General features: G+C 40.4%; 2 protein-coding genes and 1 long non-coding RNA gene across 4 annotated transcripts; 1 reads left to right on the top strand and 2 right to left on the bottom strand.

Moving 5' to 3' along the window:
• Positions 1–3,710: 3,710 nt before the first annotated feature.
• c1qtnf5 (C1q and TNF related 5) lies at positions 3,711–8,512 on the top strand. 2 transcript variants are annotated; one of them, XM_088301203.1, is made up of 3 exons: positions 3,711–3,838; positions 6,276–6,517; positions 7,548–8,512. In XM_088301203.1, the coding sequence occupies exons 2-3, from the start codon at positions 6,286–6,288 to the stop codon at positions 8,066–8,068; spliced, it is 753 nt and encodes a 250-aa protein (XP_088157329.1). In that variant the 5' UTR covers positions 3,711–3,838; positions 6,276–6,285; the 3' UTR covers positions 8,069–8,512. The 2 variants fall into 2 exon arrangements, with proteins under 2 accessions (XP_088157329.1, XP_088157328.1); XM_088301202.1 differs by lacking the exon at positions 3,711–3,838 and adding an exon at positions 4,567–4,961.
• LOC148333380 (uncharacterized) lies at positions 5,810–15,276 on the bottom strand. Its single transcript, XR_015844286.1, has 3 exons — positions 15,165–15,276; positions 6,868–6,995; positions 5,810–6,682 (listed from the first exon to the last, which is right to left on the bottom strand). It is a non-coding gene; the product is annotated as an uncharacterized LOC148333380 (long non-coding RNA).
• Positions 13,178–15,256, bottom strand: rnf26 (ring finger protein 26). Its single transcript, XM_088301201.1, has one exon. The coding sequence runs from the start codon at positions 14,825–14,827 to the stop codon at positions 13,532–13,534; it is 1,296 nt and encodes a 431-aa protein (XP_088157327.1). The 5' UTR covers positions 14,828–15,256; the 3' UTR covers positions 13,178–13,531.
• Positions 15,277–15,505: the final 229 nt, after the last annotated feature.

Genomic DNA, 15,505 nt, shown 5'->3' with positions numbered 1-15,505 from the left:
CGCCTTTTTTTTGTCTTGTCGTCATTGTGTCACGTTACTCGTCCTCACCAATAACACATCATCTTGGGTTTATTTTACACAAGGACTCTATCAAGCATTTTGAAAATGTATGAATCTATTTTCATTTGCATGCAGCATAACGGCAAAATTGCTGCTTCACCATGTTTACTTTGAACTCTAATTGACCCAAATCTGCTAAAAGTCTAATTTCTTTAACATATTCACGACCTAAAAGCCACTTGGCGGTTTAAAGGCCAGTCGCACAATTTTAATACATATTCTACACGGGTCAAATTTGACCCAAACGGGGTCAGCGTTGAGAAACTTTGAATTCATTTTTGGTCTGGTATTTTAGTTCATCAATTTCAGGGTGAGAGAAACCTATTTGGAAACCTATCTTTTCCCCCTTTTAAAAGTCTAAACATATTTTATTTTTAAGAAGAGTGACATAATGAGATGACATCACCACACTATTCCACACACACAATTGCCATACGCTCGGCTTCCTTTTCAGCAGTTTGAGCAAAATGCAAATGTAAATCAATCTATTGTTGTGTATGCTAATGCAGAGTTTCCATCTAAACTGGCCGTTGAAAAAAAAATCTTTAACACCTTAAATGAACATCTGTTGCACACTGAACAGACAAAAGCGCAGCACTGATGCCACCATCTGTTCTGGCTTTGTTTATCCCCACTCAGCAACCGAGCAGGCGCTCATTAGAAGTGTTTGTCGGGTTTGCTTCATTTACAGGTGAATTTGTCAGCAGGGGGAATCCAGAGGCTCACTTTGCTGAATCGGGTGCTGCAGATTAAAAACATGTCTTGACTCATGGCTCGTTCAGAGAAGCAAAAAGCACACATCGGCCCACCCCAGTACGTCAGCCATGTCCCAAAAACCGCAAAGCAGATTCATGACTCGACACACAGAACATTGACTACGAGTTGCTCCGGGTGCTTTCATTTGAGGCAAGAAAGTGCTCAGATTTGTCAATTGTCTCCGTAGGGAATTATTTGTTCATGTTTAAAATTCATTTGAAATCCTAACTATGATCAAAAAACATAAACCAACCCTAGTGTTTAAAGTTAGGATTAGGGTTTGAAAATAGACTTTTAAAACGCGTTGGGGTTTCAATGTAGGGTTTCCAACTCGGGTTAGGGCTTCCATCTAGGGGTAGCATTTCCAACTAGAAAATGCAATTCCTGAAGAAATTGCGTGTGAAGGCGGAAAGGCTGGAATTTTTTCTGTGGAATGAGACTGAATATTTTTGAATAATATTGAATGACTCTGAAATATTGAATGAGGTTGAATGAATTTGAATCATAGTGAATGAAATTGAATGATTTGAATGACAGTGAATAATAGTGAATCTATTGAATCATCATGAATGAAAGAGAAAAAATATTGAATAATGTTGTAAAATATTGAATAATGTCGAAAAATATTGAATAATGTTGAATTATAGTGAATGACATTGAATGAAAATGGGGAAAGGCAGTGATTAATTAAATTGAATGATATTAAATCAAAGTGAATAAAGTTGAATGATATTAAATCAAAGTGAATAATATGAAAACTGAATGACTTTAAATCATTTTAAATGAAAGTAAATAACATTGAACAACTGAATGATACTGAATGACATTGAATGATTTTGAATGACACTGAATGTTTTTGAAAAATACTAAATGACACTGAAATATTGAATGAAGTTGAATGAATTAGAATCATAATGAATGAAATTGAAAAATTCTGAATCATAGAGAATGAAATCGAATGAATTTGAATCATAGTGAATAAAATTGAATGATATTAAACCAAAGTAAATCAAGTTAAAATATATTAAATCAAAAGGAATAATATGAATACTGAATGACTTTAAATATTTTTAAATGGAAGTGAATAACATTGAACAACTGAATGATACTGAATTACATTGAATGATTTTGAATGACACTGAATGTTTTTGAAAAAAACTAAATGACACTGAAATAGTGAATGAGGTTGAATGAATTTGAATCATAGTGAATGAAAGTGAAGGATTTTGAATCATAATTAATAAAATTGAATGATATAAAATCAAAGTGAATAAAGTTGAATGGTATTAAATCAAAGTGAATAATATGAAAACTGAATGACTAAATAATTTTAACTGGAACTGAATAACATTGAACAACTCTGAATGATACTGAATAATAATTGTGAATAATAATGAATGACATTGAATGATTACGAATTAAATCATTTTGAATGAAACTGAATAACATTGAAGAACTGTGAATGATACTGAATGACAATGAATGATTCAGAATGAAATTAAAAAAATTTAAACGAAACTGAAAAACATTGAAGAATTCTGAATGATACTGAATGACAACGAATGATTCTGAATGAAATTTAAAAAATTTAAATGAAATTGAATAACATTTAAAAATTTTGAATGACAATGAATATGAATTAAATCATTTCAGAATGAAACTGAATAACAAATGCTTCCAGTTTGAAATTCAAGACATTCAGGTCATTCATTTCGCATTCCTTTAATTCCTTTCACATTATTCATGTGATTCCCTCTATTCATGCATTCCCATTTTACATGTTTCACCCCCAAAATCCGTCACGAAACCGGAAGTGACGTATTCTGACCGGAAGTGATGTCACGAAACAGGAAGTGACGTGTTCTGACCGAGAGTGACGTCACGAAACCGGAAGTGGAGCATTTTTGCCCGGAAGTGACGTCACGAAACCGGAAGTGACGTATTTGACAGGAAGTGACGTCGCGAAACCGGAAGTGACGTATTTTCATTTAAAATGATTTAAAGTCATTCAGTTTTCATATTATTCACTTTGATTTAATATCATTCAACTTTATTCACTTTGATTTAATATCATTCAATTTCATTAATCACTGCCTTTCCCCATTTTCATTCGTCATTCACTATAATTCAACATATATTCCATATTTTTCGACATTATAAACAAAGCCAGAACAGATGGTGGCATCAGTGCTGCGCTTTTGTCTATTCAGTGTGCAACAGATGTTCATTTAAGGTGTTAAAGATTTTTTTTTCAACGGCCAGTTTAGATGGAAACTTTGCATTAGCATACACAACAATAGATTGTTGTGTATTTAAATGTGAAATGTTGAATGTCCCAATCGAAATGAATGGGGTGAATTTGGGGTGAAAAATGTGAAATTGTGAATAATCTGAATAAGTGAATGACGTGAAAAATGGAAGCCCCCATCACATGAATATGTGGAACACGTTAAAAATGGAATGAAGTGAATCGGTTGAATTATGTGGAAGTAGTTAAGCGTAAAAAAAACAGGCAGAATAAGTTTAATATTCACACAACTAGGGCTTTACTTTGAGACCATAACCCTAAATTAACACCCTCATTTGCTACTCTCAAACTCACCCGCAAACTAAACCCCAATTCCGAAACCCCTCTAACCCTTCACCCCAAACTCAAAATTTCCACGCTTTCCATCTTTCCTGTAATCCAACACCCGAACCATTCCTTTGTGCAACGCGACCAAAATGGTTAACACTCGCGCAGCATGACGGGCGGTCACATGATCCATTCTGTGAGCACAGCTGCAAATTTTGCTCCAGACAATATTACGTCATCCTCCTTCCTTCCCTCAGCATTAGTTTGTCACACCAACATCAAAAATGTTCTTCACTTTCTCTCACCCCTCCCTTCTCTCTCTCTCTCTCTCTCTCTCTCTCTCTCTCTCCACCCACACTGGACACACCAAACACCCAAAGCAGCGTCTAATTGGATTTCATGACCATTTCGTCTCAGCTGGCAGACTTCGGCAGCTGGCTGATATCGGTAAGTTGACTTTTCTTTTAACTGAGGCATGAATACGTCGGAAGATTTTGATTTTTTTTCGGAATTTCAAAGAAGAAGAATATCAACAGAACAGAGAAGTCAAAGAAGTGAAGAAGAATGACTTTATTTACTTGACGACAAGCACGACGTTCTCCGCTATGATAGGAACAGCCAAGTATAATGTGCATTTGTTGTTCATTATGAATTCAAGAAGAACAAATATTTGATTTTGTGAAAAATCTAGAATTGAATTGCATATTTTGCGACGCAGGCAGTCGCAAATTTGAGGTTGGGAATTGAAATTCGATGGGGCTAAGCACTTTGGAAGCCGCGCCTTCACCGCATGGCAACTGGATTACGGGATCTAGCACCTTTTTTTTTGGAGTCAGCCAGAGCCGTCAAGCCGTTCAAAAATCACCTTTGAAATGGAACACGAAAGAAGGAGAGCACTGTGACCTCGCTAAAATGGCTGCTCGGACCTTAAAAGTTCATTTTAAGATTTTGCAATTTGTTTACACATTTCGAAACGCTCTCACCATGGAAACGCGGAGGCCAGAGAGTTTCTTTTCCGATCCTGATCCTAAATGATGGTATGACAATTTTTTTCTTTCATCACATCATGAGATTCTGACCTTGTAAATTTTTTCCTTTACACGATAAGATCTCAAACTGAAGTAAATGAACCATTTTATATATTCATACATATTCATGTTATTTGGCTTTTTTTTCCCGCATAAGCCAAAACATTCATGTATAATAAATCTGATATTGTTTATTGTAATTTTTCTACACCATTTTACTTCAACTGTAAATAAATAAATAAATAAATAAAATAATAACCAGTATCATTGAATAATATTGAAAATTATATTTTGACCGAAAGCTCTTCCAGCTTGCTTCCTCCGTCTCCAAATTTTCCGTCCCGAGGGCTTTCATAGGTGACAGGCCTTCAACATTCCTCCTCGTCCTCACAGCTTCTTTTAATGGTTTAGCCATAAAAAAAAACAGCAATGGCGCCAGTCGTGCTTCTTCCTGTCCACCTCGTCAGCTCACGGCATGCTGGTGCGCCTCATTAACTGGAGCTAGACAGGACTCACAAGAAACTTTTAACACTTGGAATGAAGTAAGTAACTTGTTTCTGAGTCAGCTGTCTGGTATTCGGCTTTCATTGCAAACATCTGCAAAGAAACCAGTGTTGTGCTTTCATGATTCCAATCAGGAGGCTTGAGCGTTGTAAAGCAATTTCAAAGACATGCGCTTGCTTCCTGCTGGGGCTCATTTGAGACAATTTCCTAGTTGGGATGTGAGCCCTGGAATTTGTCCAGATTTTAAAAAAAAGGAAAAAATAAAAATGGACTCCTTGTTCAATTTCAGGGAGTAGTTCACGCCTCCCCAGTAAGCTACAGTAATATTAGTTGTTCTTTGCAGAGGATAAAGAATATCCTTGTCATATTATCTATCGACATGTGTTGCGCCAATGCCGGTGTTCCAAATTATGCTGCTTTAAAGGGTTGTAACTTTTAACATATCAGCACTGATGCCGTTCGTTCGCCTATCTATGGCATCTTGCATTCATTGTTAGCGTTGAACTCAATTTATTTATAGTCCCTTTTTTGCTGCGAAAGCGCTATATAAATAAAGACGTATTGTATTTATCCTCGCAAATCAAAGCAAAAGAAACTGTATTTTTCGAAAAATGGTCGTAAAAATGCTGTTTTCGGACTTGAGAAGACCAAAGAGTTGATTCCTTCATCGTAATAATAATAATAATAATCGACAATGATTCCAAGACAATTAATAAAATAAGAGGACACCTCTCATGTTGTGTGACTACGGGCACTCAACCAAACATGAAATCAACATACAGACTCACCCAACCAGTAATTGTTTTAGATGTCCGGGTCAAATCTTGCCTTGAAAGTCATTCATACTGTAATACGATAAGAATGGAAAACAGAAGACTGGCACAAGTTGCGCTGATGCTTTATGGGTATTATTAATAATAGCTCAGCTATTCAACGATATACACCATCCATCATTTTGGCTCGTAATTCACTTTTAGGCTGCACAATGCACACTCAAAGTCAGCGAATGGCAAAGTGTGGCCTTTAATCACTCAGCGTTTGCATTACAAGACTCCCGTCATTCATTTAGCACATTTACTGTAAATAATATTAATGTGTCATGTCACAGTGGTTGAAAATCATAGGCCTATTGTGAAAAAAAATGTTGCCTAAATAAATGTTTGAAAACAAAATGGCAGATTGTGTGCAAGTGTATTGGACGTAAAAGTGAAAGACAACTGAACTGAACTTAAAAGTCCAGCAGAAAATTAAAAACAACCCAATTTGAGATTCGCAGTCGTAGCTTGCTGGTCAGACAGTTGTGCGGCTCCGTCTAATTCCTGGAATATCCTGCTGTTCTTCTCGGTGTGCAGCGTCTCTGCAATGACAACGCTCAAGCAGCTGCCTTTGCCGCTCTTCCTGCTCGTCCTCCAAGTGCGTCTTTCCACCCCGTTGGAGGACAACAAGATCCCCCCCAGTCTGTGCACGGGCCATCCTGGCATCCCGGGCTCTCCCGGAGTTCACGGCAGCCCAGGTCAGCCCGGGAGAGACGGACGGGACGGAAGGGATTCTGCTCCGGGGGAGAAAGGAGAAAAGGGGGACACGGGAACTCCAGGTAGCAAACGAGCGGTACAGTAAGAGTCCATTTTTGTCACTTAAAACCGTCTTTAAATGTCTATCCCGTCCATACTGGCGAGTCTAGATTTTGTTACCAGGTCGAACGGGATCACGTGTGGCCTTTACTCACAGGAACAGAACCCCAGAGTCTGTAGCAAGCGCCCTGAAAGACAAAAGCATTTTCACTCGCAGAGGCAGCACTTCATTCACATCGCCAAACACAAAAAAAAAAAACACCGCGTCTGTGTTGATCATTTCACCAAGCAATCAAGATGGCGCTCATCAGAAATAAATGATGGGAATTCTAATTTGGCCATTCAACAAAACTCAGCGCAGCACTCTGCTTACCTTTTGGATTTTACATGATAGCCCCTGCAAGGGATTTGGGTGTTTCTGCATGATAATGTTGCAGACAGTCGGACAGCATAGCTTCCAAGTGGCTGGTGGAGAAACTCTGTGTGGGTGGTGGTTCGATCCTGTTTATACCGAGAAAAAAATCAATTTGATTTCATTTCATATTTGATTCAAAGGGCTGCATACGGAAAAGTCAAAGGATGGAGGGCCACTTGGACATTCTTCAGTCAGTTGCGATGGTCTTTCTGTGAATTTAATCATCAAATCTCCAGTAGTATGTCTTTATGCATCGTACTGCCCCCTGGTGGACAGTGTGCACGCAACAGAAGGAGCAGTACAATTTCCATTGACTTATCATTTTGGACAACCAATTTGTGTTATTGCCATTATGTTTTTATAAAGTACAATACTGTAGAGCACTAGTTTCCTGATTACAAACATGAACATTTTTGACTAGTTGACTAGCTTCAAATTTGCTTCATGAACCAGTTGTTGTATTTTTGAGTCCTCTAGATGGCACTGTTGCTTTAAATAAAGGGTTTGAAAAATGGCAAGTCAGCCCAATGTTGATCCGAGAGTGCCATCTACAGGAGTCCAAAAATACTACAACTGGTTCACAAAGCTTCATTTACCCATCACTACTTGACACCTGTCCCCCCCCCCCCCCCCCACAGGTGAGACAGGTGAGCACGGCCTGACCGGAGATAGGGGCGAGCCCGGAGAGCGAGGGCCGAAGGGCGAAGCTGGCCAGTGCGCTGTGGCCCCCAAATCGGCCTTCAGTGCCAAAGTGTCGGAAGGTCGCGATTTGCCCCTCCCCGCGGGCGACGTCGTTCTCTTCGACAAGATCCTGCTCAACCAGCAGGGCGACTACAACTCGGAGACGGGCCGCTTCACGTGCAAAGTCCCCGGCGTGTACTACTTTGCCGTCCACGCCACCGTGTACCGCACCAGCTTGCAGTTTGACCTCATGAAAAACGGACACGCCGTGGCTTCTTATTTCCAGTTCTTTGGCAACTGGCCTAAACCGGCGTCGTTGTCGGGCGGGTCTTTGGTCCATCTGGTTCCTGGGGACCAGGTGTGGATCCAGATGGCTCTGGGGGAATACAATGGATTCTACTCCAGCACCAAGACAGACAGCACCTTCAGCGGCTTCCTGGTGTACTCAGACTGGAAAAATTCAGCGGTGTTTGCATGAGCTGTCATACCTTGCATAAGGAACGTAACCACACGATGACCTATTTGAGGTTTAAACTTAAAGAAAAGAAAAATCCACGAGGGGCACATACTAAAACTGTTTTTTCAGTGTCTATGTTTATCTTGTCTTTAGTTTACAGCTGAATTTGTTTGATGATTAGGTAAACAAAATTTGACACCAGTTGCCTGTCAATAGACACAAGGAGCGTGCGTCCCTCCAATAAAAGACGATTAGACACATGTCGATTCTTGGTGGGAGATACGATTCAAGGACAGTTGATTTGAAAGTGGAATATTTGATTCGGTGCGAATACGACTCAAAAGGGTGTGACGCAAAGACTTGTTTTCAAATATCAGTGAACTTCTCTCCATGACCTAATGATTATTTACGAAAAAAACAAACAAAGAAAATTGTGTGGGAATAAAAAATCTGGCAAAAAGTGGATGACGAAGTGACAGTCCCAAGAGCAAATGTTCATGTGGCACTTCCATCACGCCCATCCAACAATCCACTGTGTGCATTTTATTCCCCAAACCTGACCAAAGTAAACACATTCCACTGGATCCACACGAGTCTTTGCGGCCTAATGATTTCCCCAAACGCGGCAACATTGTGAGACAGATGATGTAAGTCATGATGACATCTTCACGAAGTCTCCACCTTTGTGGGATTTTTCTTTTTTTGTTTTTGGAGGCAGCAATGTTGATTTAATGGGCCAAACACTGACAAGGGAAAATGCCATTAAAAGGCTTTCCGATCTGCCGGTGACACGAGGAAATGTGATTTGAGGCTGCACACAAAAGTGAGCTATAAATATACACCTGCAACCCCCCCCCCCTTTTTTTTTTAGGGTGAAAGGAGAAAAGTAGGAAGTTAATCAAACTGAGCCTGGCACTGGGCACTTACTTCCATTGGTTTACATCTGTTAAAGTACTACAGAATCCATCTTCGGAAAATCTATGACATGTCGTTAATGAATTATGACATGTACTGCAAGGTTTGCTTAAATGATGGAAACATTTTCAGACGACCACCTTGTCGAAAACAATCACAATGCTAAGATGCCCTAAAGCCCGCTGAAAGGGACAGAATTAAAAATTCCTCCCAGGAGGAGAAGTTTTAAAATGAAATACAAATAAAATAAAAATACATAAAAAATTAAATAATTTGTTTAATGATCTAAAATTAAAATAAAATAAAAATCACATAAAAATATCCTCGTGGAATATGAGTTAAGTAGCAAAATCCACCCGTTTTTAGCCAACCCAGGCGGTGGACATTTTCGCAATGACATGACAGTTGCTCAGGTAACGACCAATCATGGAAAACAGAAAACAGGTGAGGTGTGATTGGTCGTTAGCTCAATTGGTGGGTTTTGCTGCATAATTCATATTACGCAAAAACAATATTTATCATAATACCAATTTCGACTAGTGGGCCTGCATAAAACATATTTTAGGCAATAAAATGTTTGGCTTAATATAATAAAGTATTTATTGTAGCGTCTTTAAAAGACACACGTCGACCTCCACTGAATTCTCGTTTTTTCTCGCACTAACTTCCTGTCCAGTGAGTCGCGTGACGCATTCAGAAAAATCGGAAACAACACAACTCAGCAAAACACGAATGTCAACACAAGAACAGATAACAGATAACCCAATTCGTTACAATATCATTTAAAAAAATGACACTTAAATTTAAAAAATATATATTGTCAAGTCACCCCGGCAATACTCATAACATTAAATAACTAAACTAAATAATTAAAGAGACCAGTTGCAACGGTTGATGTGACTTTTGCTCTGACACCTTCGCCCAGCAGGAGGCAGTCTACCGTCAGTAATCAGATCCATTTGCAATCAAATGCATGAATACCGTACTTGCAGATATATACGTCACATTACTGTCACCTTCGAGGACACGAAACTGTTTGAATGCTGCTGAAATAACTTCTATAACACAAAACAATTTCCATTTGCGACACCTCCATCCGTTTACAATTTCCTTTTGGGTTCAGGGCGATATAAATCTAATCGTCACACAAGTATTGTGATTTGAATCAAATCTATTGTCCAACCATTCAAACCTACACCTCCCTCCGTCAATTCATGCCCACCTCGCTACCGACCTCGTCTCACAAAGCCTCACAGCCTCCACAACGATGACGACCAGAAAACTGAGATTTGCCAGAAGTTTTCCATTTTTGACATTTTCCCACACTGTGCTATTCGGGGCCCATTGAGGTCATCAAGAAGAGATTGAATCCCCGGAGCGTGACGCTGCAAACCCCCTCTGACATGAAACTTCCTCTGCTCTGTTAGCAGCATCCTCATTTACAAGCGACATGTAAACATAGCGGAGCCCACACAGGCCAGCAGACAAACAAAAAAACCCTTCTTGTTATTTGTGGATCACAGACTGTGTTTACTTGACGTTTTAGTTCAAAAGTAACTGATGTGGTTTTACTTTGGTTGTGAGACAAACTGAACAGATTTTGATCGCAAGTGACTAGAAAACGCAAAAAACGGCGCAGGCTGACGTCAGTGAATGGATTCTTTCATCTGCACAGATGTTTGTCTCCATTTTTAGAACCTGGGAAAGGGAATGGGGACAGTTGTAAACTATAGGACTCTGGAGAATTGCCAAATGGATTTGGATGTGATCCCATCTGAACCGGCCAATCCTGACACACATGTTCACACGTAAACATGAACACAAGACGTCTACGTTGGGATGCGTTTAAGCGCCGTGTCGACAAAAGCCAACTGGTTGTCTCATGTTACCAGATACCGTGGGAATATTACTCACTGAATTGTTGAATCGTGTATCACGTGTCCCCCTATTGTTCTTAGGAAGCCATAAAGACATGGGCCATTATATTTTATAACTATCATATTTAAAATGTAGTGAATGGCATTTAGTTCCTTAAATTTATAGACAATCAGTAAAATATCAAGAGCCAAAGGTTTGGCACTATGGTGAAAATAAAAAGTCTACACACCCTGTTCAAAAGGTTTTTGTGACATAAAAAAATAGATCATATGAAATTGTTTCCCACCATTATTGAGTACCTGTAAATTTATCTGATTTATTTATCAGGGGACGTAAAAATGGGGACGTGTTCAGAATGAACCAATCACGTTCAAGCTTATTAAAAATTAGGAGTCAGCGTTTTAAGTGCTTGGGGTGTGTAGACTTTTGATATCCACTGTATATTTTGTTTACGTCTACATCTCACGCACAAAATAAAATGTTCAAAACATGCTGTAGTAAAAAAAGATAATGTCCAAATGAAAAAATAATTTCATAACATCAATTGTAAAATATTTTGAGTAAGACAGTTATGGCGAAATACATCTCAAACATTTTCATGACGCCACCGTCTTTGTTCAATTACTATGTTCATAATACTTGTAGAAGAAACCAAACTTTGGTTGTTTCTTGAATAAAACACAAGGTCAGAAAAGTTGTTGCTATTCCCTTCTTAATAAAGTGGACAATTTCGATTTATAAATGGAAAACACTGTAGAAACGTGACAACATTTTAAAAATAAAATAAAATCACAAAATGGTGACAATTTCTTTACTGCTGTTTTATTACGAAAAGTTTCAATTATGCATCTCAGCTGAGTTACATTCAAGTCTGCAAATCACATTTTTCTAATTTTCTTGTTCCTTTGCTGCATTCGTAGGAACGACACACGGGTACTGTATGTGGACCTTTTTTTTTTTTAAACAAATACCTGAGGAGGATTGGCTAACATATTCTTGAGCGACAAAAACATCAAATGAAGTCATCCCACAAAATAGAAAAACAAGTCAAAAGGTAGATCGCACTTTTCCAGAGCATCATACATACAAACAATACTGCAATGCTTCTCCGAGCATTGTAAACTGATTCAAAACAAAAACAATAAAAACAACAACAACTGGAATTGAGCATAGTAATTTCCATGACTATACAAGAGAAATTAATTTTATGGATTGTTGAAAAAAAATAGGCAAAAATGTGGTTGGGAGAAAAAAAAAAAAAGAACGACATAAATACAAATGAATCTCATCCGTGGCAAAGATCGGGATAAGTGGTAGAAAATAAACAAACACTCTAGAAATAAAGGAAATTCCTTTGCCTCGGATGCCAATTTTATAAAGAAAGAAAAATAATCATTAAATTAGAGGTTCAACAATGTTCCGATGAGGCTGCTGAAGACAAAAGCGGCACTTTTATCGCTCCACGTAACATGCAGTGTACATAAATATTGATCCCCCCCCAGTTATCTTGCAAATCTGTTGCATTAATTAAATAAAAAAAAAAAAACTTCCTTTATGTTACCAAAACCACATCCATCATCACCTTTTTGCACAAATGTCGTTTTCATCAATGCCAAAAACTCTCAAATCAACTTAACAGTCAAACATTTTCACTTGCTTGCAACCATTTTATCAGACCTCGCAGTAGAGTTGGCTCATGCCCGAGCAGAACAAAAAGTGTCTATTTAAACAAGACAAAGGAAGTTCCTCACTGGCGATTACACTAGTCAACCATTTTTCACAAATTCTTTTTAAATCGGATGCAAGTAAACTTTTAGATTATTCTTTTTTTTTTGCATTGATTACAAATCTGCACTCGTTTTTTCTTGAGCAAATCAGGTTTTCGTCATCATCATAATAATAATTCAACAATACGATAATCTGTAAGATTGTCACATATTGATCAATAATTAGGAATTCAGGTGAAATTCAGCAATAGGACTTGTCTGAAATGTCATAGTTATAAATTACAACGTATAGTCAAATTGGTATTGTGTAGGTCAACTCTAAAAACCAAAAATGAAAATATCTCCCTACAAATGTGCTACAAAAAAAATTGACATTTTTTAAATCAGAACCACAGTTAGGGACACATAATGTCATTACTGATTTAAAAAAAAAATGCTGACCAGTGTAATTTCACGCGGCGCTTTTGAATGAACACAAGAGATGGACACTATCCAACCATTTTCGATAGCGTTGGTCACGACAAACAACTATTCTGATCATCATTGACAATTCAGCGTTTACAGTCTAACATGTCTGGCGAGAAAGTGTGAGACCTAAGGGAACGCAAGCATGGCGGAGAACATGTAAACTGCACATAGGAAGGCCATGAGATTCCAACGGTCAACCTCAAAACAGTGAGGCAGTCATGCTAACTGCACCCCCACCGAGCTGCCTGACTGCACAACACCGAGGGAATCATTTGTTTTTGTTACACTTGGCTTGAGCTTCTTACTCATGCGCATGGCGGTTATATCTTTTCTTCCTTCCCGGGATAAAAAGTGGAAAAAATATTCAAGAAGGCAATTACTTTAAATGGCTATTTCAGTCAAGTCACAGTGAAGCAGGAGTCGGTCCTGGCTGAAGGAATGAAAAATAACTTTTCAGCGGTAGTAAAAATGTGGAAGTAGAGTTTATTGTGTCACCTCAGAGGTACACCTCGATGGTATCAAAGATAATACGGCGACATAGCGGGCAGTTGTGCTGGTAGAAGGGCTGGTGCAGCAGGATGTCGGTGCAGCCTCGACACAAGCACAGGTGCCTGCATGGCAGCAGCACCACCGTCTTGGCGCAGTCGTGACAGATGACGCACATCTTGCGGTGCTCCTGCTCGTTCAGCAGCGTCAGCAGGTTCTCCGCTGGGGGCCGCCACAGCTGCTCCGCCTTCAGGGGTCTCGCCGTGCTCGACGATGACGCCGGCGGCTCCTGCGGGCGGTCGCCAGCACTGCCGTCGGGCGGGTCCCGCCTGATCTCCTCGCCGTCTGGGTCGCCGCCCGCTCGGTTCTCCCTGTGGAGCTGCGTCCTCAGAGCCAGGCTTAACTGGCTGCTGTGACGAGACAGTTGCCGCCAGATTCTTCTCTCCAGCAGGTAGAGGTGAAGCGACACCCGCCGCAGGTGTCGCATAACACCGCGTATTAAATGCAAGGTTGAATGAAGCGCAGTGGAAAGTCTCTGCACTGCCGGGAAGGCGTTAACAGAAGCTGCGAGCTGCCGCGACGCCTGCCTGGTGACTTCTGGGTTAAGGTAGGCGGTGGTCGTCAGCGCAATGCCGACAGTGAGCGCCAGGCCGTATGTGTTGAGTATGAAGATGCTGATAAAGATATGCACCAGCGATGCCAGGAAATCCAACGCCAGCTTGCAGGGGGACCACAGGAAGGCCGACGTGCCAATCAGGCTGCTGTAGAGGAAAGTGAAGGAGGTCAGCGTGAGCTCCAGCGCCATCTGCAGCGGGCTGGACACCGTCTGCCACACGCTGACCACGGCCGAGTGCAGGTTGAGGGCGGCGATGAGGGCGTAGTTGACCGCCGTGTTGACCAGGTAGACCAGGAGACTGAGCGCGATGCCGCACGCCTCCAGCAGGGACAGCAAACCCCGGCACAGCTGCTCCTTGCCACGGAGCAGCACGTGCGTCAAAAGATAACCCACCATCTTCAAGCTCTCCAGAAGCCCCTCTAGAGAAAGCATGAGGCCACCCAGCACGGCCGCCGCGCCGTGGGCGATGTCGGACGTTGCCGCCACCGTGGAGAGCAAACAGAGTAGCACCAAGTTGCACAGTTCCAGGAGCGAGTAGATCAAGAGTGCGGGAAGGTTTATAATAAAGTGGTACACAGCCAGGAGAGTGCGGACGATTGTGTGGACGAGGAGGAAATTGACGTCCAGCATTAAACAGACTGCATCGAGGCATTTTCCGACAGTGGAAATAAAAATGTTGACTGGTCCCATGACACTGTGCGCTCAGTGTGTCTCCACGTCAAAGTCCATGTTTGTTTGCATGCTCAGCTAAATCTCATTCAGACTATGGCTTGCTCCTTTTGTCCCATCATCCTTAAAAATTGGAGAGAAAATCATTTTACTTTCCCAAATCCTCGTTGCTGCCCAGAAGAACGCACAACCGGATGTTTACGTTCAAATACAAACCGAAGACTTCCGCCGCATTTAAGCGTTTCCTTCGTTTCCTCCGCTCACATTTGCGAACCGAAACCTGTCTCGTTCGTGTATTTTTCTCACGGGGAATTGATATGAACCAGGAGAATTAGACAAGAGCGGAGAAAACACTCACGGTTAGCTTCAACACGCTTTCCGTCGTTGAAGCGGGCGCCATATTTGTTTTGGTCATATCCTCGCGTTACTTCCGGTGTATCAGACTGCGCTTGCGCGATATCCACTCTGCCATCCGCGCAGTTGCTCGAATTTGGAGACAGTTTTCTTTTATTATATTTGTGTGGACAAACAGGATTCGTGTTTATGGCTTTATTTGATGGTGGCTAGCTCGATTAAATTAGATAGACAGACAGACACTTTCGCGCCCACATGCACGCTCATTCCATCACAATTTTGTGACAGTTTTTTTTTTATTAGATAATTTTTGTCCATCAATGGTACTGTTTAATGAGATATTTT

Source organism: Idiotropiscis lumnitzeri, chromosome 7 (genome assembly GCF_059441095.1).
Source record: "Idiotropiscis lumnitzeri isolate Australia: NSW breed Sydney's pygmy pipehorse chromosome 7, RoL_Ilum_1.0, whole genome shotgun sequence".
In the NCBI taxonomy this organism is placed as follows: Eukaryota; Metazoa; Chordata; class Actinopteri; order Syngnathiformes; family Syngnathidae; genus Idiotropiscis; species Idiotropiscis lumnitzeri.
The sequence above is the reverse complement of the archived record's forward strand: the minus strand, read 5'-3'. Positions and strand labels throughout refer to the sequence as shown.

What these genes read in the sequence shown, in the direction of transcription:
- c1qtnf5 (XM_088301202.1), top strand. An exon ending in GGGGGACACGGGAACTCCAG is followed by an intron (nt 6,518 to 7,547) that starts GTAGCAAACGAG and finishes CCCCCCCCACAG; the next exon opens with GTGAGACAGGTGAGCACGGC.
- rnf26 (XM_088301201.1), bottom strand. Translation starts at nt 14,827, where the DNA reads ATGGGACCAGTCAACATTTTTATTTCCACTGTCGGAAAATGCCTCGAT.